The 25013-nt window shown below is 67.0% G+C and overlaps 3 protein-coding genes across 16 annotated transcripts; 1 reads left to right on the forward strand and 2 right to left on the reverse strand.

Annotated features, from left to right (window-relative positions):
• Positions 1–217: 217 nt before the first annotated feature.
• On the reverse strand, positions 218–8723 carry GIT1 (GIT ArfGAP 1). 7 transcript variants are annotated; one of them, XM_086859315.1, is made up of 22 exons: positions 8575–8723; positions 5570–5703; positions 5376–5488; positions 5186–5291; positions 5026–5112; positions 4786–4916; positions 4614–4708; positions 4491–4533; positions 4283–4309; positions 3944–3992; positions 3789–3861; positions 3116–3213; positions 2934–3045; positions 2727–2854; positions 2498–2650; positions 2187–2414; positions 2023–2076; positions 1675–1761; positions 1498–1571; positions 1222–1404; positions 1026–1089; positions 218–925 (listed from the first exon to the last, which is right to left on the reverse strand). In XM_086859315.1, exons 1-22 carry the CDS (start codon positions 8624–8626, stop codon positions 713–715), a joined length of 2304 nt encoding a protein of 767 aa, XP_086715441.1. In that variant the 5' UTR covers positions 8627–8723; the 3' UTR covers positions 218–712. The 7 variants fall into 7 exon arrangements, with proteins under 7 accessions (XP_086715441.1, XP_086715443.1, XP_086715439.1 ...); XM_086859317.1 differs by lacking the exon at positions 4283–4309 and having other exon boundaries at positions 8575–8714; XM_086859313.1 differs by lacking the exon at positions 8575–8723 and having other exon boundaries at positions 5570–6691.
• On the forward strand, positions 8067–18329 carry ANKRD13B (ankyrin repeat domain 13B). 3 transcript variants are annotated; one of them, XM_086859327.1, is made up of 15 exons: positions 8067–8155; positions 13887–14022; positions 14416–14540; positions 14611–14656; positions 14885–15028; positions 15119–15308; positions 15395–15461; positions 15544–15625; positions 15694–15758; positions 15839–15969; positions 16085–16242; positions 16320–16472; positions 16629–16789; positions 16993–17073; positions 17157–18329. In XM_086859327.1, exons 1-15 carry the CDS (start codon positions 8126–8128, stop codon positions 17382–17384), a joined length of 1797 nt encoding a protein of 598 aa, XP_086715453.1. In that variant the 5' UTR covers positions 8067–8125; the 3' UTR covers positions 17385–18329. The 3 variants fall into 3 exon arrangements, with proteins under 3 accessions (XP_086715453.1, XP_086715451.1, XP_086715452.1); XM_086859325.1 differs by lacking the exon at positions 8067–8155 and adding an exon at positions 10402–10560; XM_086859326.1 differs by lacking the exon at positions 8067–8155 and adding an exon at positions 10402–10560 and having other exon boundaries at positions 16993–17069.
• Positions 18330–18452: 123 nt separating this feature from the next.
• CORO6 (coronin 6) lies at positions 18453–24703 on the reverse strand. 6 transcript variants are annotated; one of them, XM_086859334.1, is made up of 12 exons: positions 24523–24656; positions 22412–22611; positions 21691–21813; positions 21124–21253; positions 20861–21042; positions 20621–20740; positions 20287–20406; positions 19801–19905; positions 19567–19712; positions 19431–19488; positions 19117–19347; positions 18811–19014 (listed from the first exon to the last, which is right to left on the reverse strand). In XM_086859334.1, the coding sequence occupies exons 2-12, from the start codon at positions 22607–22609 to the stop codon at positions 18892–18894; spliced, it is 1536 nt and encodes a 511-aa protein (XP_086715460.1). In that variant the 5' UTR covers positions 22610–22611; positions 24523–24656; the 3' UTR covers positions 18811–18891. The 6 variants fall into 6 exon arrangements, with proteins under 6 accessions (XP_086715456.1, XP_086715454.1, XP_086715458.1 ...); XM_086859330.1 differs by lacking the exon at positions 20287–20406 and having other exon boundaries at positions 18453–19011; XM_086859328.1 differs by lacking the exon at positions 20287–20406 and having other exon boundaries at positions 18453–19014.
• Between the last annotated feature and the right edge of the window lie 310 nt (positions 24704–25013).

Consider the following 25013-nt stretch of genomic DNA (forward strand, 5'->3'; position numbering starts at 1 on the left):
GCAGAGCGATGGCGGGGCCGTGCTGGGAAAGCCCAGCCCCGGGGCTGGGCAAACAGCAGGGCTGAGCCGGGGATGGCGTGAGCGGCCAGCAGGGCCAAGGGGACTGGGTGAAACGGGAGGGACACGTGGCCGAGCCCTGCCTGGAGCCGGAGGGCCACTGCCACTGAGCCCCCTGCAGCCACGGACCCTCCAGGGGCGCAGGAGCCGGGGGCCGGGCGCCCGTGCAATGCTCACACCTTTATTGATACAAATGTACAAGGACACATCTTACAGTGGGGAGTGCGGCCCCGGCATGGGGCAGGACACCCGGGGAGGGGTGCAGGACGCCCGGGGAAGGGGGGGGGGGGGGGACCCGCGGGCGCCCCAGTCCAGTGTAATGCCGTGGGTGACCTCGGGGGTACCGGCCACCCAGAGAGGGGCTTTGTGGGGGGTGGGGGTACAAGGCCACCGCCGCCACGGACAGCTACAGAGGCTATGTACAGGATAAGTTAGGCGCGTGCTGCGGGGTGGGCAGGGGGCTGTACAGGGGGACGCAGGCACCTACCCCGCAGGCTGAGCATCAGCTCCTTGATGGCGCGGGGGGCACGAGGAACCCCACACCCTGGCTCCCCAAAAAGGCCACTTGCAGCCACGCTCGCCCCAGGTGCCGGCTGCTGCCGGAGGGAAGGGAGACACGGAGAGTGCGGAGGCCTGGGGGGACGTGGGCTGGCGCTCACTGCTTCTTCTCACGAGTGGTGATAGTGACCAGTTGCTTGGCGGCCTTGGCGATGTCGTAGGCACACTGGATGACCTGCTGGGTCAGCAGCTGGTAGTCCACGGTGGCACCGGGCTCGGGGGGCACGGTCTTGCGGCACTCGCTCTGCAGCCGGTAGGCGCTGGCGTTGAGCAGCCGCAGCGAGCTCCGCACAGTCTCCAGTGCTGGTTTCTGTGGCAGAGCACAGGAACAGGGTCAGAACCCATGCTCAAGGGGCTGACAGTGTCTGGTGGGGACCACAACCACCCCAGGGACACACCACTCCTCCTACCTTAGGGAAGAGTGATGCCATCTCTGTCACAGCCGAGTGGATTTTCTCTGAGCAGGGCACGAAGCTGGGGGCAAGGAGAACAGGTGAGCAACACGGACAGCGCTTCCCAACCATGGAGGATGACAAGGCATGGCCCCACCCCTGGTCTGGGTGTCCAGGAGGGCGGACACAGGGAGAGGCTGTGCCCCAGTCCTACCTGTCATGCTTGGACTCTTGTGCTGCCCGCAGCAGCTCCTGGATGTTCTTGGTGACCTGCTCAGTTTTGAGGATGACATCCTCCGTGCTGGGCAGGCCAGGGTCCAGCTCCCCGTCCAGCGGGTCCAGCTCATGGGGGAAATCCTCATCCTTGCTCAGTTCCACAAACCGCTTCCCCTCCATGCTGCAGGGACCAACCAACCGGCCTGGGTCAGTATCAGCCCCCTGTCCCTGTGTCCCCACGTACACTGGTGCAGCTCCCAGCCCCACCACTCACCTGATCAGAACCTCACTGGCCTGTGTGTTGTCGTAGTCGCTGTCAGTGCCGCTGCCATGCCGGTCCAGCTTGCCCTGGAGGGGAGAGGAGCAGTGTGAAGCCCTGCCCAGCCCCATCCCCACACAGGGTCAGGAGTCTCTCCACCCCAAGAGTTGCTCCCCCTCCCTGATACATCACCATGTGTCGGGCACCATCAGGTGGGCAGGAGAGCAGTGGGGAGGATGGAGGGAAGGGCACCGAGGAGGCAGATGGACCTTTCCGGATCTGGAAGGGGAAAAGAGGGGAAGCCCATGCTGAACGGGGTGCAGAGCCGATCCTGGTGACGTGCAAGGGAGGACGAGCACAGGGGACACTGCCACCCTGCATGCACAAACAGCCCACAGCTGCCATCCCTTGGGGAGATCCCCGGCCTGACCCAGGGGAGTCCAGGGCAGTGGGGGGACAGGACATCCCTAAGGCCACATCCCAGGCAGGTGACATCCACCATGTCCCATGCAGGAGCCGCCCCCACTGCGGCCCCCTTACCCGGTACACGCTGGCCGGGATGTGCATGGAGTACAGAGCCTCGTCCTCCACCTCCTGGTGACACACGAAAGGTTACAGCCCCGCGGGGACGGGAACCAGCACCCTGTGGGGCTGGAGGGGACTGCTGCACCCCAAAACCCTCCCACCCAGCCAAGCACACTCACGCCAGGGCTGAAGGGCTGGAGCCGTGTCACCAGCTCCTCCACTGGCTGCCCGAAGGGTTTCAGCGCCGAGCCTGGTTCGTACATGGAGAAGGCCTGGCGGTCCCGGCGGTGTGGGGGGGCCATGCCCGGGGGGTGCCCGTGCTCCTGCCGCTCACTGGGGGCCGGGGTTGGATGCGTGGGACCAGTCTGCTGACGGATCTGCGCGTTCTCTGCCTGCAGCTTGTGGATCTGCAGCCAGGAGAAGGGAGAAGGCATCAATGAGGAGGTGGGGGGAATGCTGAGGAGGGGAGTCCTGCTGGCCCCACACCCACCTCGCGCTGCAGCCGGCGCAGCTCATCGCTCAGGCTGTTGTTCACCTTCATCAGTTGCTGCACCTTGGCCTCAGAGGCAGCCAGAGCCTTCTTCACCTCCAGGTACTCTTGCAGCGTGATGGGGCCATCTGACAGGTCGGAGGAATCCATGCTCTGCAAGGAGAGGAGCTCAGCACTAGGGTCCCAGAGGTGGGGTCTGGCTGGCAGTGCAGGCCAGGGCCTGGCTCACCCTGGCACGGTTGTTGCGGGAGGCATTGCGCAGCAGCTCCTGGTCCGTGTCCTCATCAGAGGCGACACTGTCGTAGTCGTGCTGGTCATCCAGGTCACTCTGGCTCCGCAGCGAGTAGTCAAGGGCATCTGGGGAAGGGCAGGGCAGGTGCTAAGCACAGGGCAGGGGGGAGTGCTCAGCCCCACCTCGCTGCCCTCCATGCCTCACCCGTGGGGCTAAGCAGACTCTTCCCTTGCTGCCGGCGCTTGGCTTCCCCAAGGATGTCGATGAGCAAGGTGGCAAACTCCCTGGCGTTGAACCTGGCCAATTTTTGCCGGCCCTGGGGGGAAAAGGGGGTGAGCAGGGGTCTGGGTGCACAGGGGAGTCGTGTGGCCTAGAGGGAGCCTCACCTGGTTGCGCGTCGCTGAGTACTCGGGGTTGACAGGGAGGAAGGGGACGGCGCTGCGCTCTGTCACCAGCGTGCTGTGGTTCTGCGTCGTCAGCCAGACTGCAGGAAGGCACCTGGTGTCAGGCCCCAGGGGACAGACACAGGGGCTGGACCCCCGGACAAGCAGGCTGCAGGGCCTGGAGCCGGCAGGACACAGGCACGGGTGCAGGGCCAGCCTGCTGGGATTGGGAGTGAAGCCTGGCCAGGCTGACAGGAATCACCTCCTGCAACCACCCAGTGGGGCCGGGGTCCTCCCATAACCCCCTAACAGGACCCTCCCATGCTCTTCACCCTTTCAAGCACCAGCTCAGCACCCCCCAGCTGGTGGGAAGATGGTTTGACACATCTGCTGCCACCCACCCTGCCACCCACCCCCCAGATCAGGGGCACCACTGCAGGCCAAGCATCCATCCCTGGGGGATCCTGGCACCCACCTCGGGCAGCTCCCCAGCCTGGGCACCCAGTGCTGAGCAAGCCTTCCCAGGCAGAGGAAGGGAGAAGGAGGGGCCTGCAGTCCCAGTGGACACATCCAGACTGGGGGGACTGCAGGGCTCACCCACAGCCCTGCCAGCTGCTCCTCCCCGTGCCGTGACGCCCACCCCAGCCCCGGGGAGCTGCACCCCACACCCCCTCACCCGCGTCGTTCTCCCGACGGTCCACCTCGTCGTACACGTCCATGGCCAGCTCCTCGAAGAGGCGGTTGCTGAGCTGCAGCAGCACAGGGGACGGTGTCAGGCAGGATGAGAGGAGCAGGCAGACACCCTCAGCCCTGCCCTGGCCCCCCACTCACCGCCTGCAGCTTCTTCTTGGCTGCTTTGGCCAGTTCAGAGAGGTCCAGGCTGGGGGGTATGGGGAGGGAAGAAAGAAAAAGTGGGGGTTATTCCTGGCCTGTTCCCACCAAAACAGTCCCCAGCTGCACCCCAACAAGACAGGGATGCACCCCCTCAGGCATTGGGGGCTTCACCAAGCAGGGCTGGTGGGCAGGCACGGGGGATGAGGTGGCAGGGGGCGAGTGGGACCCCCCCCTCCCTGAGTGCCCCCCAGGTGCCGGGCTGGGCCGAGCGGGCAGGGCTGCAGGGGGGCCCCATGGCAGCAGCATGGGGGGCCCCCAGAGCCGAGCAGACAATACCTCTGTGCCATGCACTTTGGGCGCACCCTGCGCTCCGGAGAAGGCAGCGGAGGGAAGAACAGGATAAAGGCGGACGTTAAACGCGCGGGCACGCCGACCCCCTGCCCCCCAGGGATGCTCCAGTGACTGGGGTCCCCCCCTCAGCCCAGTGGGGATGCTGGGGGGGACGTGGGACAGGCCAGCGGGGCCACAGGCACCAGACACTCACCTGTCAGCCATCTGTGGGATGATGTAGTGCCCATTCTTGTGGTCTGCACAAAGAGAGGGGTGATGAGCAAAGCCACACAGTCCCTCCAGGATAACCCCCTCACCCCGGGACCCCCTCACTCACCCGGCTTTCTGCCACAGAGGTAGAAGGCCAGGCGGTCAGTCAGCTCGTACTGGCACTCCACCAGCCGCTCCGCCAGCTCGTGCTGGGCTGCCTGCCTGTGGGAGGGCCAGCAGGGGTGATGCCCACCCTAGGTGGGGGTGCAGGCAGGGGTGACCCCCTTCCCTGCCCTCACCTGGCATAGTCAATGGGGGTCCGGCCGTTCACATCGGGCGCCCCAGGATCGGCACCGTAGACCACCAGCAGCTCTGCCTGCAGGATCTGCCCGGCCTTGGCGGCCACGTGCAACGGTGTGGTGCCCTTCTCCTGTGGGCATGGGCAGCCTCAGCCCTGCAGCCTGCACGTGGCATGGGGCTCCAGGACCCCCCTGGGCCCCACACCACCTCTGGGGTCCCTGAGCCCCACCAGAGCTCACCGGGTGGAAGAAGTTGGCCTGGGCACCCAGCGAGAGCAGGCGCAGGCAGGTCTCCAGGTTGCCCGTCCGCACGCTCGAGTGCAATTGCTGCAGAGGAGAGAGCTGGTAATGGGGGGATCTGTCCCCACTGCCACAGGGGGGTCTCTGAGCCCCACCCCACCTTGCTGAGGTCCTTGGCAGTGACACCGTCATCATCCCTGCAGGGCAGCTTGTGGACGAAGGCCAGCATCTGGTACTTGGCACGGATGAACTCTGACTTGGTGGGGCTGGGAGTGGGCAGCGGGTTTTGGGGTGAGGAGGGGGCTCCCAGCCAGTGCTGGCCCCTTCCCCACAGCACAGGGAGCACTTACTGCACTTTGTCCTGGGGGTTTGCCTTCCGGCGCCCGCTCTGCACCTGCGCTGGATCCAGCAGCGAGTGCTCCCAGATGGAGTTGGCCCCATTGCTTGCCAAGGTGTGCACCATCTGCACGGGACAGGTAGGGCCCAGTGGGCACTGGGGGTCCCAGCGAGCATCTCCCCACATTCCAGTGTCCCCAGCACCCACCTGGAGCAGGGTGGTGGGCCAGGGGCTGTGGCGCAGGTGCTTGACGATGGAGATGTGGCGGCCCAGGCTGCGGTGCACGCTGCAGCACTCGTCGCAGATGAGCACCCCGCGGTTGATCGACGCCCAGCCAGGGTCTGGGGGTGGCATGGGGGTGTCAGCAGGTGTCCCCTCCCCATGCATCCCCTCCTCATGCATCCATCCAGCAGGGGGATGCGTTGCTACAGCAACCATTTCCCAGGAGATGAAGAGGGGCTCAGCCCATCACCAGGGGAAACCCACGGGTTTCCCATAGCAACCACCAGCCAAAAGGAGGGCAGGGTTTGGCCCCCCACCATCAGGAGGACAGCTGGTGGCAGAGATGATGCCAGCACACCCTGATCAGGGGCAACCTGGCTCTCACTGCGAGGTCACTCAGCCCCGGAGCCCCTGGCTGAGTGTTTGGGGGGTCACGGATGGGGGCAGTGTGCCCCGCAGTGGGTGGGCACCCCCAGTCCATGGGCTCCTATGTAGGGTGGTCACCAGCTCTGCAGCCTCAGCACCCCAGTGCAGCCAGCCCCCAGGACACCCCAGCTCCGGGGCAGGTGCCACGGCCCCCCACGCTGCCGTGCCCCTCCAGCCCTGCCGCTGGCCCCGGCCCGCCGGACTGGAGACCTCTGTGTCCCCGCCGGGAACAAAGGACCGTTTGAGCAGCCACGCTGGCCCCGCGCTGGCACCGGCCCCGGCACCCACGGGGGCACCGCTCCCGGCCGGGCAGCAGCTCCCCATGCCTGCACCCCAAAGACGGGTCCTGGGGACGTGGGGGTCTGGCCCCGTGGTGTGGCCGCTGAGCTGCAGCTGTTCACAGCAGCATGAGGACAGGATTTAAGGACCCCCGCTGGGTCACAGCCTCCCCCTTCCCAGGAAACACAGCCAGGCACCGAGTGACGATGCTGAATCGTTCCCAGGTGTCCCCTCTGCCGGGCACGACGGGGGTCCTGCCACCAGGACCACCCCCACCCCACTCTGCCCAGCCCCACCCCCTCCCCTTGTTTCTGTGGGTCCTACACAAACACCACACTGTCCCACGAAGGGGGGCAGCCCCAAGCCTGGGGGGGTGGCCGCACTGGCCCCTCCGATGGCCCTGAGGGGGGACAGTGGCCCCACGACCTCACAGAGGGAGGAAGGCAGGCAGGCAGCCGAGCCTCCCCCACTTCCTTCCTCACTGCAGGGTCCCGGACCCCTCCCCACGCACCCCCCCAGAGCCCTGGGGACACCGTTTTGGGGGGGCACGGCATCCTGCCTTGCTGCAGTGCCCCGGGGGCGGGGTGGGGTGGCCAGGGGGAGTGGTGGCCCCCCCAGCCTGGCAGCCCCGCGCACGCAGATGGCAGCGCCTTGGCAGCCGGTGCAGCGGCATCTGTGCCTTCGCACCCGCTGCCCACGGCCACCGCCGGGAACAGGACGCTCCGTGCGGGGGGAGCCGGCCCGCGGCCCCCCAGCCGAGTGGATCCAGAGTATCCCTGGGGCAACAGCCCCTCCCGCCCTAGGGCAGCTGGGATGTGGTGGGATGCGGTGGGCACTGCAGCGGCTCGGGAGCGCTGGCACAGGGACACCCCAAACCCTGGGAGGATCCTGAGGAGCGAGTCCAAGGGAGCTCGCGGCACCTCAATCCCTGCATCGGGATGTGAGCTGACACCGGGATCCCCAGAACTCGGCCCCGCACCGGTGATGCAGGGCTGGGGCCAGACGGCATCCCTGCATGGGGCCAAGGGAGGCCGGGCAGAGGGATCAGAGCACCCCACGGGCACCCCGCATGCGGGGCCGGGCAGCGCATCCCCGGCAGAGACAGCGGGTGCTCCCAGCGCGCTAGGAAACGGCCTCTGGACTTTATAAATCATTTCCTCCCATGGCTGCCAGGCGATAAGAGATTGGAAAAAACTGGTTTCCATTTCCCCTGGGCGCAGCAGGAAGCCCCGGCACCGCCTCGGGAAGCCCTGGCCCCCCGCTTGCCCGCCGGCAAGGGGAATGCCTGGAGGCAGGGCAGCCTTTCGCCCACGCGTGCCGACAGCTCTCCTGGCAGGATCCGGCCATTGGCACGTGGCCGGAATAATTTCGGCACAGCCTTGGCCCGCGGGCAGCTTTCCGGGGCCGGCTCGGAGCCCCGTTCATTCATTGCCGTGGGGCCACCTGCGCTGGCTACGGGCAGCTTTGGGGTCCGGCCCTACCGTGGGCAGGGTTTGGGGGGCCAAACCCACCGTGACGCCCACGGGCGGGTGCCCAGCGTGGGGGCACCGGCACCAGCGGGGATGGGAATGGTCTTGCCCAGGCTCGGCTCTGGCTTGCAGCGCGGCTCACCCAAGCGGCACCGCCAAACCCGGATCCGGCTGGGGTGGGGGCTGGCTGTGGGGTGCAGGAGGGTGTCCCCCATCATCCTGCCAGTTACGGGGTCACCAGCGCTGCTGGCACCCACTGGCGCGTCCCTAGCGTGTGCCAGCAGCCCCCGCCCGGGCTGAGCACGCTGTGGGTGGTGCAGGGGAGCGGTGGGGACACGGGGTGCGCTGGAGAGGCACGGAGGAGAGCATGCGGGGCTTTCGGGGATGCGTCTGCAGTGTACGAGGGTATTCCGGGAGGCTAAAAGGGGGGGCACCAAGGGGGTCGTGAGTTTCATCAAGGCGTTTCACCGGGGGCACTTCAGAGGGTTCTTGGGGGGCAGACGGGGGACTCAGTGGGGCTCCCTTGAGTGTGCAGAGTGGGGTGCAGAAAGGAATAAGCAGGGGCATTCAGGGGGGTGCAAAGGGGTCTCGATGTGGGGCGTAGAGGGAGATGCGAAAGGGGTCATGGGGAGCAGTCCGGGGGCAAACAGCTCGGGGTACAGAGGGGGCTGCCGGGGGCGCAGCGCGGGGTGCCGTGGGGCGCAGAGGGGGCTCTCAGGGGCGCGGGGGGCGCTCGGGGCAGGCTCCGGGGGGCAGCGGGGGGGGGGCGGGGAGGCTGGCGGGGCCGTGCCGGTGCCGATGCGGGGGGGCCCTTACCTGGGGCGCTGCAGTCGGCGCACACCTCTGCCCGCGGCGCCTTCCGGGACATCCTCAGCGGCGAGGCGGGCCCGGGCCCGGGCCTCTGCGCCAGCGTGGGGCGGCGGCGGCGCCCCCGGGCCCGCCGGGGGAGCGGCGGCGGGGAAGGGGAGGGGGCCGGGCGGCGGGGCGGGGGCGGCGGGGCCCGGAGCGGCGGGGCCGGGGGCTGCCGGCTGCTCCCAGCGCCCGGCAGCTCCGCAGGAAGCGGCGCAGGCCCGGCCCCGGCGGAGGAGGGGCCGCACCGCCCCCGCCCCGCCACCGGCAGCGCTGCCGCGGCCGCCCCGCACTCGCGGCTGCAGCCGAACCGAACCCGGACCCGGCACCGCCCCGCACCGGGACACGCACCGGGACACGCACCGGGACACGCACCGGGACACGCACCTGCACTGCCCCCGCCCCGCACACACAGCCGGAGCCGCACACGAATTCGCGCAGGCACCGGCACCGCTCCACACCCACACCGGCGCCGCCCCCGACCCGCAGCCGCACCTGTAATCGCCCCCTGGACAGCCCCGGACCCGGGCACCTCACCCGCTGCGGGGCATCAGCCCTGGCCCTGCTCTGCTCCTGATCCCGGGCATCCCCTAATCCTCACCCCAGTGCCCGTCCTCGGGGCTCTCCCGGTCCCATTTTCAGCCCGGAGCGCTGTCCTGGTCCCGCTCCCAGCCCTCGTCCTGTTTATCCTGGAAGGGTGGCACCGGTCCCATTCCTGTTCCGGGTCCTGTGTAACCCGGTCCCAGCCCAGGGAACCCCCAAATTGCTTCAGTCCTGCTCTGGACACTTGTTCTTGATCCTGCCGAAGTCCTGGGGCACCCCCAGCCCTGTTCCCAATGCCACCCCTGACACTGTGCACCCCACTCCCGGGCACAGCCCTTCTCCAGGATACTGCCTTGGGCCACACACCCCTTCAGTGTGCTCAGCAGGGGAGTTTGGGGGCGGGTGGGGGGATTGGGGACTATTTGGGGTCTGCTCCGTACTGTGACCCTTTAAGCGCCTGGAGCAGAGGGGACACCCCATGGGGGCCCCACAGAGAGCTGCGGGGCTCAGACTCCAGCGGGAGCCCCCCAGGCAGGGGGAGCCCCCCGGGGCAGGCGAGGGGTGACCTCGCTGCTGAGGTTCATGACGTCACGGGGGCTGGATGGGGGATGCTCCGCGGGGACAGGGGCGGGGGGATGCGACCACCGCCACCGCCACGGCTGAGCACAGAATAATGCCGGGGAGGGGGGTTCCCCCATGGGAGGGTGGGGAGCAGCGGGGTGCGGGGCCGGGAGCGCTGCGCCGGCGGAGGCCGGGGCGGCCGCAGAGGCCCAGCCTTGCATTGTTCTTGGGCGGCAGCCGGAAAACGCGACGCCCGCTCGGGAGAGACGCAGGCGGAAAAGGAAACGGGGCTGGGGGCCCGTGCCTGCTGCGGGGGCGGGAGTGGGGGTCCCCCCACGGCCCCCACCTGGTCCCCCCGTGCCGCCGTCACCCCTGCCCCACCATACGCTCGGGCCCGCTGCCCCACGGGGTCAGCCGGGAGGGGGAAGATCAGCCCGGGAAAGGGGGGAATTTGGGGAGGATGCTGACTGCCAGTGGGGCGCCCGTTTGCAGGCCTCCCTGCGGCATGGGAGGCCGCGGTGATGGGCTGAGCGGTGCGGGAGGGAGCCGAAGAAAGAGGAGGATGAAGATGAGGAAGAAGAAGGGGGCGATGCCGGGCAGGGCAACTACAAGTCCCATGAGGCCGGGCGGTGCGGGGGGGGACCGGGGAAGCACCGGGCGGGAGGTGGCGGCCCGCCCCGCCCCGCGCCCCCCCCGCCCCGCGCCGCGCCCGCCTCGCCGCTCCAGCATGCACGGAGGATGCTCGCGTCTTGCTCGGGCAGGAAGGGGCCGGAGGGCAGGTACCCGCTGCACTACCTCGTCTGGCACAACCGCGCCCGTGACCTGGACCGGGAGCTCAGCGCCAAGCAGGTGGGGCGGCGGGGGGACACTCCCGGCACGGCACGGCCCGGCTCCGCTCGGCTGGGGCTGATGCAATGCTCGGGGCCGGGGTGAGGATGAGGATGGAGATGAGGGGGGATGGGGTCGCTCTCTGCGCTGGCGAGGCCCTGGGGTTGTGGTGTGTGTCCCCATCTGCACCCAGCGGCTGTGCCTGCTGCCCTCGGGGCTGCCGCGGGGCGCTGGGTACCACCCGCGGGTCTCCCGCATCCTCCAGCACACGCAGCCCCGAGCATCCCTCCGCACGTGTCCCGTGCTCCCTGCTAGGCCTCTGCAGACCCCCGCTCCGCACCCCGCTTCTCAGGGTATTGCCACCCCCCTTGGGGTGCAGCCTTCAGCTCCCCGCTCTCAGGCTGAGCCCCTCTAGGGGCGGGGGGACAGGGCCCTGATGCTGCCAGGGCGCAGCCCCCAGCCTCACAAGGGCTCTCCTCAGGGTGAGGGAACCCACTTTGTCCCTCAGCTCGGGAACCTCCCAGCCGCCCGGTGATGGAGCGGGGTGTGGGTGCTTCCCCGGCGGGTTCCCAGCCTCTCTCTCCCCCGTGGCGTTGTAATTCAGGTAATTAAAACCCAACCCCGAATACGCAGGAAACCGCAGGCGCTGGAGGGAGGCTGACGGGGAAGCTGTGCTGAGCATCCCCAGTCTCCGGCCTGGGTCCTTAAAGCCCCAGGGCACTGAGGGCCGTGCTGGGAGGACCGTGGTGATGCGTGAAACGGGGGTCATTGTGCCGCCAAGCTCCCGCCGGGATGCAGGAGATGGCTCCCGCCACACCCGTCTCCATTGTGGGGTCCAGCCGGAGGCTGCGCCAGCATCACCCTGGTCTCCCTCGCCATGGCCAGTGTTTTTATTTTCGTGCTAATTCGGGTTTTCCCAGGAGCCCAGCGCGGCGGATATCAAAGCCGGGCTTGGCAGACACGGGGAGGTGGAGGGGCTGCGGGGGGCTCTGACCCACTCACCTGCAGAGAGGCTCCAGCCCTCCAGCCTGGGAAGCACAGGGGCTCTGCCCTGGTCCCCGCTGGCATTGGGAGCAAAACCAGTCATGTGTGCAGCCCAGGGGTGCATGCAGGGGGCCCATGGGTGCTGCAGGCTGCACTCTGGGGCAGGTGCAGGCTTGGGGGAAGGAGGTGAGGGCCAGCCCAGGCTCCCTGCTCTGCCCAGGGCACCCAGGGACACGGCTCAGCCCTTATCCCTGCCGGAGCATCCCTCAGGTAAGGAGCTGGGGTTGGGGCTGGTGCTGTGTGAAATGCTGGAGGCCAGGTGCCCCCCTGCCCAGGGCTCTGCCCTCCCTCGGCCTTGGTGACCCCCACAGGGCAGTGGCTCCACGTGCTGCCCCTCCCGAGTGCAGGTGTTTGGGGCTGGGAAGCGCTGGGGCAGCGGAGAGCATCGCTCCTCTCCGTGTCCTGGTGAGGGCTCTGTGTCTGTCACCCCCAAACTGTCACCGTGAGCTCCCATCCACACTTGCCTCCACAAGGGAGCAAGGATCAGTGGGTCCCCTTGACTGGGACATCACAAGGATGTGTGAGGCAGTGACAGGGAGCCTGTTGTGCCAGGACACCCCTCACCACAGCCTGCCCCCTCAGGCGTGACAGGGACCCGGGGCAGCAGTGCCTGGCACCATCTTCCCGTGCTGGCTCATGTTCCCTGTTGCTACCCAGTAGCAGGAGCTGGGATTCTCCAGCCCAGGGACAGCCCCAGTGGAGGGATGTGCTGTGCCACATGCCTGGCTGGCACAGGAGGAGCGACTGAGCTGCGGTTCTGCACTGCACCGCTGCCACCCGAAGCCACCCCCGTCCCTGTCCCCATCCCCGCTGGGTGTCATGGCCCCAGGATGGGCAGCACCTGCAGCTCTGTGCTGTGGTCCCCAAACCGGAGCCAGCCCAACACCAGGGCTCAGGACTGAGCTCTTGCTGGCAGAATCTGGGTCAGCACCATGTCCCCTGGGGTGGCTCCAGTGCCACGTCCCCACACTGGGGACCTTCATCCTGCCCAGTGCTGGGGCAGGGCTGCAGCTGGGGAGTCCCACTGAGCCTGCAGGCCCCCTCCTCTAGCTGGGGGGTGATTGCCTTAATTAGAGTCATTTCATTTGTGCAATTAAGAAGCAGCAGTCGCCTGGAGAGCGCTGGAGTGACACATTGAGTCCCAGGGAACTGGGGGGTTGTTTGGTTTGGTGTCGTGGGCAGACTGGGGGGGTCCCCCTGCCTGGTGAGTCCTTGGGGATGAGGGCCATGGGAATAGCCACAGCCTGGGCAGGGATGGGAGCGTTTCTGGGGCAGCAGGAATGCAGGACATGCCCAGAGTGAGGCAGGGATGTGCTGCAGGTGAGACTGGGTACCAGGGAACCCGTGCTCCACCTCTGCCCATGCCCGAACACCTCTGGCTGCCCAGTCCCAGCTGGCACCTTTGGGTCCGGTGCCCCAGATTTGTTCTCCTGAGGGTGGCCTCCTCAAAACCAATGATTTGGGGACTGCCCCGCTGCCTCCTGCCCTGGCAGCATCTGAGTGCCCCTCTCCAGGCACGATGCTTCTACCCCAGATGATCCCTTTGGGGCACAGAGGGTGTCCCCCCTTCCCCAAGCCCTGTCCTCAGCTGGGCATGGGTGTGATGCTTCCCACACGGGCAGCAGGGCCCGTGGGTGCCGGGGGTGCCCACCCGCCACCGCATGAGGGATTCCTCAGGGCTGGCTGGGTGCCAGGCTCAGGGTTTGGCACAAACAATGGCAGCCCCAGCGACGGCTCCCCAGGGCCCCAGGGATGCTCCGAGCAGCCGCTCCGCTCCCGCAGCCGCCCGCCCCCGGCTCAGGCAGGGGAACACGTGCACCCGCCGCAGCCCACGTCGCCCGCCGCGCTCCCAGCCCTGGTGGAGGGGGGCTGCCAGCAGCTGCTGCCTGGCAACTGGGCACAACCCCCCCAAATCCCAGAGGTGGGGGCTTTTCTGGAGCTTGCAGCTGCATCGAGATGTGCAGAGCTGCATGCACTTATGCCAGGGGCATCTGTTTCCCCCCACACTGCCATGCTGTGCCCGTGCTCTGTGCCCGTCTGGTGGGTGCAGCCCAGCCTGGCTGTGAGGAGAGGTGCTGGGTGCCACCACCATGCTCTCCATGCCCTCTTCATGCATGGCAGTGGCAGCAGGGAGAGGCTTTTGAGGTGCCCCTATTTGGGGAGGTCAGGGGTGGGGATTCTCTCACAAACACTATCAAATGTTGGCTGCTTTCCATGTCTGGGAGCTGCACACCTGTGGGACAGCACTGGAGAGCAAGGTCTGGCCACCCCAGTGATCTCAGATCCTCATTCCTTCCTGGCAGGCCGACATCGAGCAGCTGGACCCCCGAGGACGCACTCCCCTGCACCTGGCCACCACGCTGGGCCACCTTGAGTGTGCCAGGGTGCTGCTGAAGCATGGTGCCGACGTGGGCAAGGAGAACCGCAGCGGATGGACAGGTGAGCGGGTGGCTGCTGCCCCCCTTCCTCCTGCAGGCTGTCCTGACGCTGAGATGGCCGTGGAGATGGGCATGGCCATGGACACAGATGTGGACAAGGACACGGGCGCAGGTGTGGTCGTGCTTGCCCTGGTGCTGCTCACACAGTGCTCTGTGCCTGTGGCTCCTGTGCAGTGCCCAGCTGTGCAGTGTCCAGCTCTGCAGTGCCCAGCTGTGCAGTGTCCAGCTGTGCAGTGCCCAGCTGTGCAGTGCCCAGCTGTGCAGTGTCCAGCTCTGCAGTGCCCAGCTGTGCAGTGCCCAGCTGTGCAGTGCCCAGCTCTGCAGTGCCCAGCTCTGCAGTGCCCAGCTCTGCAGTGCCATGCTGTGCCCTGGGCACTGCCCCTTTGCCCCGCAGTCCTGCAGGAGGCTGTGAGCACCCGTGACCTGGAGCTGGTGCAGCTGGTCCTGCGCTACCGTGACTACCAGAGAGCCATCAAGCGCCTGGCCGGGATCCCTGTCCTGCTGGAGAAGCTGCGCAAGGTACCTCCCTCAGCAGGGGCTGCGGGGCTGCAGCCACGGGCGTCCCCTGACCCCTCTGTGCTCTCCACAGGCCCAGGACTTCTACGTGGAGATGAAGTGGGAGTTCACCAGCTGGGGTGAGCTCAGGCCATAGCATGGCTGTGGGGGGAGCAGGAATTTCCCACCAGAGTCTCCCAGCCCCAGTGTCCATCCCCAGGTTGGGGGTCACCTGCCCCCTTGTCCCCCGACACCCCAAGCTTGCAGACCCCCATCCCGCCAAGGCATCGCGTTCCCCAGCTGCGTCCCTCGCCCCTTGGGGTGCAGGTATCCCCATCCCCAGCTGGGCTATCAGCATTTCTCCCCAGTGCCCCTGGTGTCCAAGATCTGCCCCAGCGACACCTACAAGGTGTGGAAGAGTGGCCAGAACCTGCGGGTGGACACCACACTGCTGGGCTTCGACCACATGACCTGGCAGCGGGGCAACCGCAGCTTTGTCTTTCGGGGACAAGGTGAGGTGACACCAGCACATCCCCCTCCCTGGGGAGTGCTGCTGGGTGAGCCGGTGGGCACCGTGGTTGTCCTGACCCCATTCCCTGCAGACAGCAGTGCGGTGGTGATGGAGATTGACCATGACAGGCGGGTGGTCTACTCAGAGACGCTGGCCCTGGCTGGCCACGACCAGGAGGTGCTGCTGGCTGCTGTGCAGCCCACCGAGGAGCAGGTGATGGGGCGGCTGACGGCCCCCGTCGTCACTACCCAGCTCGACACCAAGAACATCGCCTTCGAGAGGTGGGCTGGGGTGGCACCGAGCCCACACCCGGGGGTGATGGCACTCCAGGCTGTCCAAGCAAGCTCACGGTGCTGTGTCACCCCAGGAACAAGTCCGGGATCCTGGGCTGGAGGAGCGAGAAGACAGAAATGGTGAATGGGTATGAGGCCAAGGTGAGGGGCAGGGGGTTGAGCTGCCCAGGAGGGTATGGTGAGGTGAGGTGGCCACCTCTGCCATTCTCCCCTCCTCGGTCAGGTCTATGGTGCTTCCAACGTGGAGCTGATCACACGGACACGGACCGAGCACCTCTCAGACCAGCACAAGGGCAAGAGCAAAGGTGGAGCCAGCACGGGCTGGGTGGGCAGGGCACCTCTGGCTCTGCCCTCACCCCCTCTTCTCCCGCAGGCTGTAAGACCCCCCTGCAATCCTTCCTGGGCATCGCTGAGCAGCACGTGGGGCCCAACAATGGGGTGAGTGTTTCAGGGGTCAGAGGGGGTGGCCCTGCAGTCAGACCTCCCCTCTCACCCTGCAGGGCTGTCCCCCCATGCAGACACTGATCACGCAGACACTGAGCCACGCCAACCCCACCGCCATCACCCCTGAGGAGTACTTCAACCCCAACTTTGAGCTGGGCAACCGGGACATGGGACGGCCCATGGAGCTCACCACCAAGACACAGAAGTGAGAGGGGGAGGAGCAGACGGGGACTCCCTGTGTCCCCACCTCCACTGCTGCAGGGCTTGGGGTGGGGGGACAGGTAGGGGTGGGTCCCCAGCCCAACGCCTGTCCCTGGCAGGTTCAAGGCGAAGCTGTGGCTGTGTGAGGACCACCCGCTGTCCCTCTGCGAGCAGGTTGCCCCCATCATCGACCTCATGGCAATAAGCAACGCGCTCTTCGCCAAACTGCGGGATTTCATCACCCTGCGCCTCCCGCCCGGCTTCCCTGTCAAGATCGGTATGGATTGGGCTCTGCTGCTGACCTGGCTGGCACAGCCAGCTTCCCTCCTCACTTTTTTTTCCCTTTTCCTGCAGAAATCCCCATCTTCCATATCCTCAACGCCCGAATAACCTTCGGCAACCTCAATGGGTGTGACGAGCCTGTCAGCTCCCTGCGGCACAGCCCCAGCAGCGAGGCACCCTCACCCAGCAGCGACTCCTCCAGTGTCAGCAGCTCCAGCTCCCTGAGTACGTGGGGGACGACATGGTGAGGTGGGATGGGAAGGTGTCCCAGCGGGGTCTGGGGGTACAGCTGGTGGCTGTGGGTCACAGCAGGGTAAGGGACACACAACAGGAGGGGGTCCCACAGGGTGCTCAGCCAGGCCAGCTCTGTTCTCCGCACAGCCTCGTGCCGAGCGTGTGAGATGGACCCGGCGCTGTTCGAGGTGCCGCGGGGGTACAGTGTGGTGGGCACCCACCAGGACGCCCTGCGGGAGGACGAGGATGACCTGCTGCAGTTCGCCATCCAGCAGAGCCTGCTGGAAGCGGGCAGCGAGTATGACCAGGTGGGCACTGCCACCCCCTCACCTCTTGCTGTACCCCCGGCTGAGGGACCCCGCTGCCCACCCCATCCCGACGCCACCCAGGATCCTCACTCACCCCACGTCTCCCCATCCCTGCATCCCACAGTGGCGGGTCAGAGCTCGTGCTGGGGGGGCTGGTTTTTGGGATTGCCGCCCTCCAAGCACCCCTCTGGCACCGGCCACAGGTGACCATTTGGGAAGCACTGACCAACAGCAAGCCGGGCACGCACCCCATGTCGCACGAGGGCCGCCGGGGAGACAGGTTGGTAAGGTCCGGCCAGCCCCCGTGGGGGGAGTGGGAGTGGGGGCTGGAGCCACGGGGACCCCACTGAGTCCCTGCCGCCCCCAGGACTCCCCAGCACACGGCATCCCCGCATCCCCCCGTGGCCCCGTCGCCGGGGGGTGGTGGGGGGCCCAGGGCCCTGTTCCCCAGCTACGCCGAGCAGCTGCGCCTGGCCATGGCGCTGTCGGCGCGGGAGCAGGAGGAAGCGGAGCGCCGGACGCGCCAGGAGGAGGAGGATCTGCAGCGGATCCTGCAGCTCTCGCTGACGGAGAAGTGACCCCGCACCCCCACTGAGCCCCTCGCCCACCCCACTGGGGATGGGGATGCGGCCGGGGCCGTGTCTGCAGGCACGGGAGGGGAGTGCTGTGGGGGTACCCAGTCCAAAAACTGCGGAGGGCAAATGGGAAAGGGGGGAGCAGGATTTGGCCCTGGGAGAACGTCCCCAGAGCTGGGGCGGTATTGGGGTGAGGTGGGGGCACCCCACAGCAGCACAGGGTGGGGGTGGATGTTAACCCTGCACCTGGGGCGGCAGGGACCAGGGAGGGCAACTCCACGGACTGTACCCCTTCTCCAGGAGAGCCCTGCTCCCCCAGCCGCCCTACGGCGTGCTGCTCAGCCCCTCACCCCAGGAAGGCGGTGGGAGGCACCTCCTGCCCCACATGGGTGGGTTGCCAGTTGCGTGGGGTCCTGGGGTGCCCCCAGAGCCAGGGGGCTCTGCCCAGTTCTCTCTTCCCCCCCCTGCCCAGGCGCTACCAAGTGCACTTACCCAGGAGCTGCTCTGCCTGCCAGCAGGGGTGGGGGCTCAGCACTATGGTACCCCACAGCCAGCGAGGGGCTGCACAGCCGCCCCCCATGGCACGGGGACTGCTGGGGCAGCTGAAGGGGTGCCTGTGAAGGGCGCTCCGGTGTCACCCCCCTTAACCCTGCTCGCACCCCTCCACCCTGCTCGGATGCCCCACCTTGGCAGCGCTGCACCCCCTCGTCCCGGGCACTGACCCCGAGAGAAACCTTACGTCAAATGGTGCTAACCCCGGCCCCCTGCCCCGGCTGCTCCCCCTTTGCACATGGGGGGTCGGGGGCTGCAGGGGGGGGGGGGCTGGACTTGCTCCCCTGGGATTTTTCATAGCTTGTGCCCCCCCCTCCACCCACCCGTGCACCCCACAGCAACATCTGGGCCAGGGCCGGGGGAGCCCGAGCAGCTCCGACTGCGGCCAACACCAATAAATGCTCTTTAATGTTTGTCTCTCTCGACCTCCCTCTGCCTGTGCCGGGGCTCCACAGGCAGCGGGTGCTGGCGGCGGGGTGCAGGCAGCACCCCTGGCACGGTGGTCCCTCGTCCCCGGTACCTGCCACGCAGCCAAGGGTGGCTGAGCCCTTTATTAAAGGGGTCCAGGAGCAAAGAGCCGGGTGGGAGCGCCCGCCGAGGGGCCGGTGGGGCAGGGGGAGGTGAGGGGGTGATGGAGGGGGGGTGTAGCACCGTACACAAGCACATCCTGGCCGGGGGGGCGCGGCAGCTCCCTGTCCTGGGAGGATGCTGGTGCTCAGCGTGCGGGTCCCCGCGGAGGGATGCTCGGCAGCCCCAGCCTGCGGGCACTGAAGCGGGGCCCCCTCGGCTGCTGCGGGAGCAGGATGCGACTGATGCCAGCACAGGCGGGGTCAGGGTCCGACCCCTCCCTGCCCCCTCGGCTCCTGGGGAAAGGACACGGCTCCGGGCTCCTGCCCAAGGTGGGGACTCGGCTTTAATCCCCGGGAGGCCGGGGCAGTCCTGGCCCTGCCCGTGGTGGTGGCCGTGGCCACCGAGCTAGTCCGTGCCGTTGGTGAACTGGCAGAGTTTGTTCTCCAGGTCGGAGATGCGCTTCTCCTGCGCTTGGACCGTCTCCTTGAGGGCACGGATCTCCTCCAGCACCTCCTCCAAGGCTGGCTGCTGCAGGGAATGGGGACACAGGGTCACCGATGAGTCTGGCCCACCCCACCCCAGAGCAGGGGGACAGCCCTGCCGCCTCCTCCCTGTCCCCCGGACACTCACAGAGAAGTCAGAGTCGCAAGTGGAGTGGCTTCGTCGGGGGCCTGGCGGGGGTTTGCTGTCCAGGATGTTCTTCTTGACCACCTTCAGCTCCCGGTTCTTGATGGGGACGTACCCATCCCGCAGCGAGATGAGGATGGGCTCTGCGTCCTTCCCTGACAGCCACTCATCTGCCTCCAGGGCTGGCTCGGGGCCTGGCGTGTCGGGGTACAGGTCATCCTGGAAGAGGTCTGACTGCGGGAGGGAGAGAGGCCATGGTGAGATGTGGGGTGTCTCCCCCCAGGCCCCCACCTCCCCTGGGATCCCCCCAGGCTCACCTTGCGTGGCACCGTCATGACGATGGGCTCACACTTGCGCTCGTGCAGCTTGAAGAATCTGCGTGGGGCGCAGGCAGTCAGGGCCCAGCTGGCCCCCCTGACCCCTGGGGCTCCCCCCAGCCCCCTTGGCTCTCACCTGGCGATCTCACACTTGCTGACATCCAGCCCACGCTTGGGCATGAAGCCCATGCCCCGCTGGGGCTCCTTGCTGCTGTAGGTGTTCAGGTAGTGCACATAGGGTGCCTCATCCGTGATCTCGAAATAGCGGATGCTGCTGTCACCCTGCAGGGGTGGGGGACAGGTGTCAGCCAGCCCTGGCACCCTCAGGGACAGGGTGACAGGGGATGCACCCCAGGGAGGGAGGGGTTACCTTCCCGCAGAGGTAGACAATGCTGGAATCAGCATCATAGAAGGGCAGCAGGACCCCGTTGCTTGTGTCCATCTCTTGCAGAGCAATGGGCTCCTCAAAGTTATTCTGTGGGGCCGGAGCAGTGGTGGAGGGGTGTGAGCAGTGACCCCAAAACCCCCACCCTGGTTAGTCACACACATTAGCCACGGCACACTGGGGAACAGGGCTCGTCCCCTCTGGGGTACACAACCCCCCAGGCAGGCAGCCTGGCATGCCCCTCCCCCAGCTCCCTGCCCCACCTGGGGTACCGGGCTGGGTACCCCCATCTCGGCTGTACCCCCCTTCCCCAGCACCCCCTGCTCCCCAGCCCCCTCCCCAGCACAGCACGGCACACTCAGGAACTTGGCATCTTTTGGGAGGGGGATGCAGCGGACATGCCATCCTGGGGCAGGGGGGTTGGCAGGGGGGGCCAAGTTCCCAGGGCAGCACTCCATGCGGCCTCGTTACCGGGTCCCACAAGCCCAGCTCCCGCTGGCTCATTCTGGTAAAGCCCGTGGTAAAGATGTGTCCTTCCCGTGTGAAGATGGCCCGCACAGGCCTCAGCCCTTCGTGGGGGGCAAACCTCTCCTGGGGGGAGGGGGAGACAGTCAGCACGGGACACGGGAAGGGGGGAAAACGGAGGGGGTCCGGATCTGTCCCCCAAAACAGCTGCCGAGTCCTATTCCATGGCGCCGCCTGAGCGCACGCGGTGCCAGAGAGCCTCCCTGGCACCCAGAGCGTTCCCTGTAGGGCTGAGATCCCTGGGGTTTGCGCTGGCCGGGCTGGAGCCGCCGTCTCATACCAGGTCCCAGAGGCCCAGCTGCCGCTCGCTCATCCTGCTGAAGCCCGTGGTGAAGATCTTGCCATCGGCCACGAAGATGGCACGGATGGGGCGGGTGCCGTCGTGCGGTTTGGTTTTCTCCTGCGCCGGCGTTAGCGGGTTAAATCAAACAGAGACGCGCGGAGCGGGGTTAGTAGGGTCAGGCAGGCGCTGGGGGGACCCCGCGGTGGGATGAGGGGGGACACAAGCAGGGGCACTCACCGCTATGATCTGCTGCTTGCGGGGGTCGATGACACGGACCTTCTTGTCCTTGCAGGTGGTGACGAGCAGGCTGCCGTTGCGGTTCCAGCCCACGTTGTAGATGAGGTCAGTGTGCATGTCATCCAGAGCCAGCAGCATCTCCCCAGTCCCCACGTTCCAGAGGATCACCAGGTTGTCACAGCCTGCAGAGGACCGAGGGGGCAGATGCTGTCACTCCATGGATCTCCCGTGACCCCGGGGAGGGTGACCCGGGACCCCCTTACCTGCGCTGAGCAGGACGTTGCGGGCGGTGGGGTGCCAGGAGATGATGCTCACCCGCTTGGAGTGTCCCTCCAGTGTCACCACAGGCTCCGTGATGTTGCGCACGGGGACATAGTCAGGGATCTGCCACACCTGGGGGGAGGACAGAGAGCTGGGCATTGGGGATCACCCCGTGTGTGAGCACTAAGAGGATGAGGGCCTCAGAGCCAATTAACCTCATCATTAATCCCGGCTCAGCCTGCGGGGAGGGTGGCAAGGAGACACCAGAAGTGCCTCCATCCTGGGGTGCATCCCCAGCACACGGGGTGCTGGTGGGCACAGGGAAGGGGGGCACAGCTGGGGTGCAGCCCCCAGCCCCCCCCAGCTATTCCTGCGTGCTGAGTCGCCAGGGAGGGTATATTTAGCACAAAGTGCTGCATCATGGAGCGAGCAGCCGCCGCCAGCGTGAACGCATGGCACCGGCGCTAAAAATAGGCCAATGACACTTCACAGGCGGCGAGGGGGGGGATGCTCTGCATTGCTCCCCCAGTGCCTGCCACCCCCTCCCCACGCGGGGTCCAGCCCCTCACCATGACGGTGGTGTCCTCCGAGGCGCTGGCGATGACGTTGTCATTGTGGGGACACCAGTCGATGTCCAGCACGGGCGCCGTGTGTCCTGTCACCAGCGGGTGGTTCTTGTCCACCCGTCCTGTCTGCAATGGTGAGGGGTTGGGATGAGTCCTTTAGGGGAGACCCTGCCAGGTGCCCCCCAGAGCCCAGCCTGGCCATCACATGGGGTTGTGACACAAATAGGGACACACAGGGGGTTCCAGCGGTGGCCAGAGGTTTGCACCTGCCTTGAAGGGGGAAACTGAGGCACACAGGGAAAATGGGGCTCACCTGGAACAAGGCCTTGTAGGGACACAAAGGGGAAAATGTGACCCATGAGAGGCTGTTTTGTGTCTGTTCTGATGGCAAGGAGGGGTTGGGGACCCTCTCCCAGCCTCTGTGCCAGGGTTGGCAGAGACTCCACTGGGTGCTGCTCCCTGGGCATGCTCTGACCCAGGGAATTGGGGCTGGGGAGAAGGCAGCTGGGGGTTTCCCAGATCACCTTGGTTGCCCCAGGGATGTCACCCTTGGCAGGTGCCAATGATCACCCAGGTTGTTCCTGCCTTGAGTCCCCACATCAGGAGAGGGTGTTGGGGCAAAGCTGGGGGCTCTGGGGCCACAGCGGCTCCCCAAAAGCAAAACCCATCAGCATGTTCCCCCCAGCACATCTCAGCAGCGTGGCCCAGCATTCTCCCCACTCACCTTGGCAAGAGGCAGGACAATGAAGGCCCCACCACCACCGGACTCCACAATGATGGCCACAAACTTGGGGTTGACAGCGCAGAAGGAGCTGTCACATGTCACCTTGGAGACACGGATGTCCTCGTACATCTGGTCTGCCTTCACCGGCTGCCCGAACACGTGCCGGAACTTGCTCTGGCGCACCACACGGCGGCTCATGGCTGTGGGGACAGGGTCAGGCCACCACCTGCCACCCTGGCACGGCTTGGAGGGGTTTTGGTCCCCTCAGGCCTTGTGCTCTGAGATATTCCTCCTACTCTGAGCACAGCAGGAACTCTGGGAACATTGAGGTGCCATGGAGGGCGAGGATATGAGACGTGGCCCTGACCCCACATGAGGGAGCTGGGACATCCCCTGTGTGGGGATGTGGGGGTGCTGCAGGTGCTGGGGACTCTCAGCTGGTGGCCAGGGCCACTTGACACTGGGCAGGGGCATGGCCATGACATCATGTACAGCTGTGCTATGCCCTATGGCTGTGCCATGTCCTACAGATGTGCCATGCCCCACAGATGTGCAATGCCCCACAGATGTGCCATGCCCCACAGATGTGCCATGCCCCACAGATGTGCAATGCCCTGTGGCTGTGTTGTACCCCACTGCTGTGCTGTGCCCCGTGGCTGGCACTGGGGGTGGCACATGAGCTGCTGCAGCGGAGTAGCAGGGCAGAGGGAACTTTGGGGTGGACATAAAATTGCACCAGGTCACAGATTGTCCCCTTGTGTCCCATCCTGCATCAGTGGCCTGAGGTTGCCTGGCTTGACCCAGCACCTGGGAGGAGGGCTCTGCCTCCAGAGTTGCCTGCTGGTGGCTCATGCCTCCCTGCATGGATCCCTGTCCTGTGCCATGGATCCCTGCTACCCACTCTGCACCCCCACCTGGGCAAGGGCTGGACCTGGCACACAGACACAGCCCCACAGGCACACTGGGGTGTCGAGGAGCCCCCCACCACGGCCCCCATGGTGTCTCCAGCCCTCAGCCACAGGTGGGCACGATGCTGTCACCCATCTCTCCCCCAGCCTGTGCTGCTCCTGGGACCTGCCCCAGTGGGAGACTGAGACACTCAGGACCACAAAACTCTTGGAGCTGGGGCTCTGCAGCACCCATGAGCCACTGGCTACCCTGGTGAATCCCCCGTGCTCTTCTGGATTCACAGCCATTGTCAGGAGCACATCCAGCTACCAAGACATGGCCAGGCACCCCTGTCCCCAGCCCACAGAGCCAGCGTAGAAGCAGGAGCAGATCTGCTCCTCCACGTCCCAGCCGGTGGATTTTGTATAGGGCACACGCAGCTCCCTGCCAAACCACATTCGCCCAGTCCCTGAGTGTCCTCGGAGTCCTCACAGCACTCCAGCATCATCTCCGGTTTGGCTGAACGGCTTGGAGCTGGGTCCAAGGGGCCAGAGCCCGGCTACCAAGAGGGACTGGACGACGGCACTGCTGGTGTCACCCCCTGAGTGTCCCCAGCCCCGGGGAAGAGCGAGCAGGCTCCGCGGGGACCAATGCTCCCAGCACCTCAAGCATTGCCGGGAGCGGAGTCTGGGGTGTCAGCATGCAGGGAAGGAAGGGACGGCCTGCTTGGGCAGGATGCAGGCACGGGGTGGGGTGCAGATGTGGTGCAGGCAGAGTCGGGCAGGGTGCAGGCAACGTGTAGGGTGCAGGAGGGGTGGGTAGGAGCAGGTGGGGCGCTGGCAAGGTGCAGGCAGGGCTGAAAAGGGTGCAGGTGTGGGGTGCAGGCACGAGAGCTGGGTGGGGTGCAGGCAGGGCGCAAGTGGGGTCGGATGGGGTGCTGGCAAAGAGGTGGGGTGCAGGTGGGGTGCAGGTGGGGTACGGGCGGGGTAAGGGCAGGGTACAGGCAGGATACAGGCAGGACAGCCCCGCTCCCCGGCCGTGCCATTACGTTGCCACAATTGAATCCGCAGCGACTGCTTGGGAACGACCAGAGGTCACTGTCCAAATATAGCCATCTCCGCCGGCGGGCGGCGAGGGGCCGGGGCCCGGGGGGCTCAGCCCCGCTCCCCGCGTCCCCCCGTCCCTCCCCACCGCGCTCCCCCCGCCCCACGCCCGGCTCCCACCTGCGCTCGGCGGCTCCTCCGCGCCCGGGCGCGCCCGGCTCCGCTCCGCGCCCCGCTCGGCTCCGCTCCGCCCGCTCCGGCCGCGCTCAGCCCCGCTCCGCTCCCCCCGGCCCGGCCCCGCTCGGCTCCGCTCCGCCCGGCCCCGCTCGGCTGGGCTGGGCTGGGCTCGGCCCCGCGCGGTGCCGCTGCCGCAGAGAACAGCTGAGCCGAGCCGGGCGCCGGGGCCGGCACGGCCCCCCCGCGGCGGGCACCGGAGGGGAGGGGAGGGGAGGGGAGGGGGGGCCCGGGCCGGCCCCGCCTGCCCCCGCACCCTGCCCGGCCCCCCGCTCTGCCCGCGGGGTCGGGGCAGACCCGGCACGGCCGCCCCCCCGCTCCCACCCCAAAAGCGGGCGAGTCCCAAGGGTGCCCGCGGTCCCCGTGCGTGGGAACCGGTCGGGCTGGGAGATGAGGGGCAGGAAAAGCCCCCTGAGCCTTTCTAAGTATTGGGAGAA

Source organism: Cyanistes caeruleus, chromosome 21, assembly GCF_971803275.1.
Source record: "Cyanistes caeruleus chromosome 21, bCyaCae1.hap1.1, whole genome shotgun sequence".
Taxonomy (NCBI): domain Eukaryota; kingdom Metazoa; phylum Chordata; class Aves; order Passeriformes; family Paridae; genus Cyanistes; species Cyanistes caeruleus.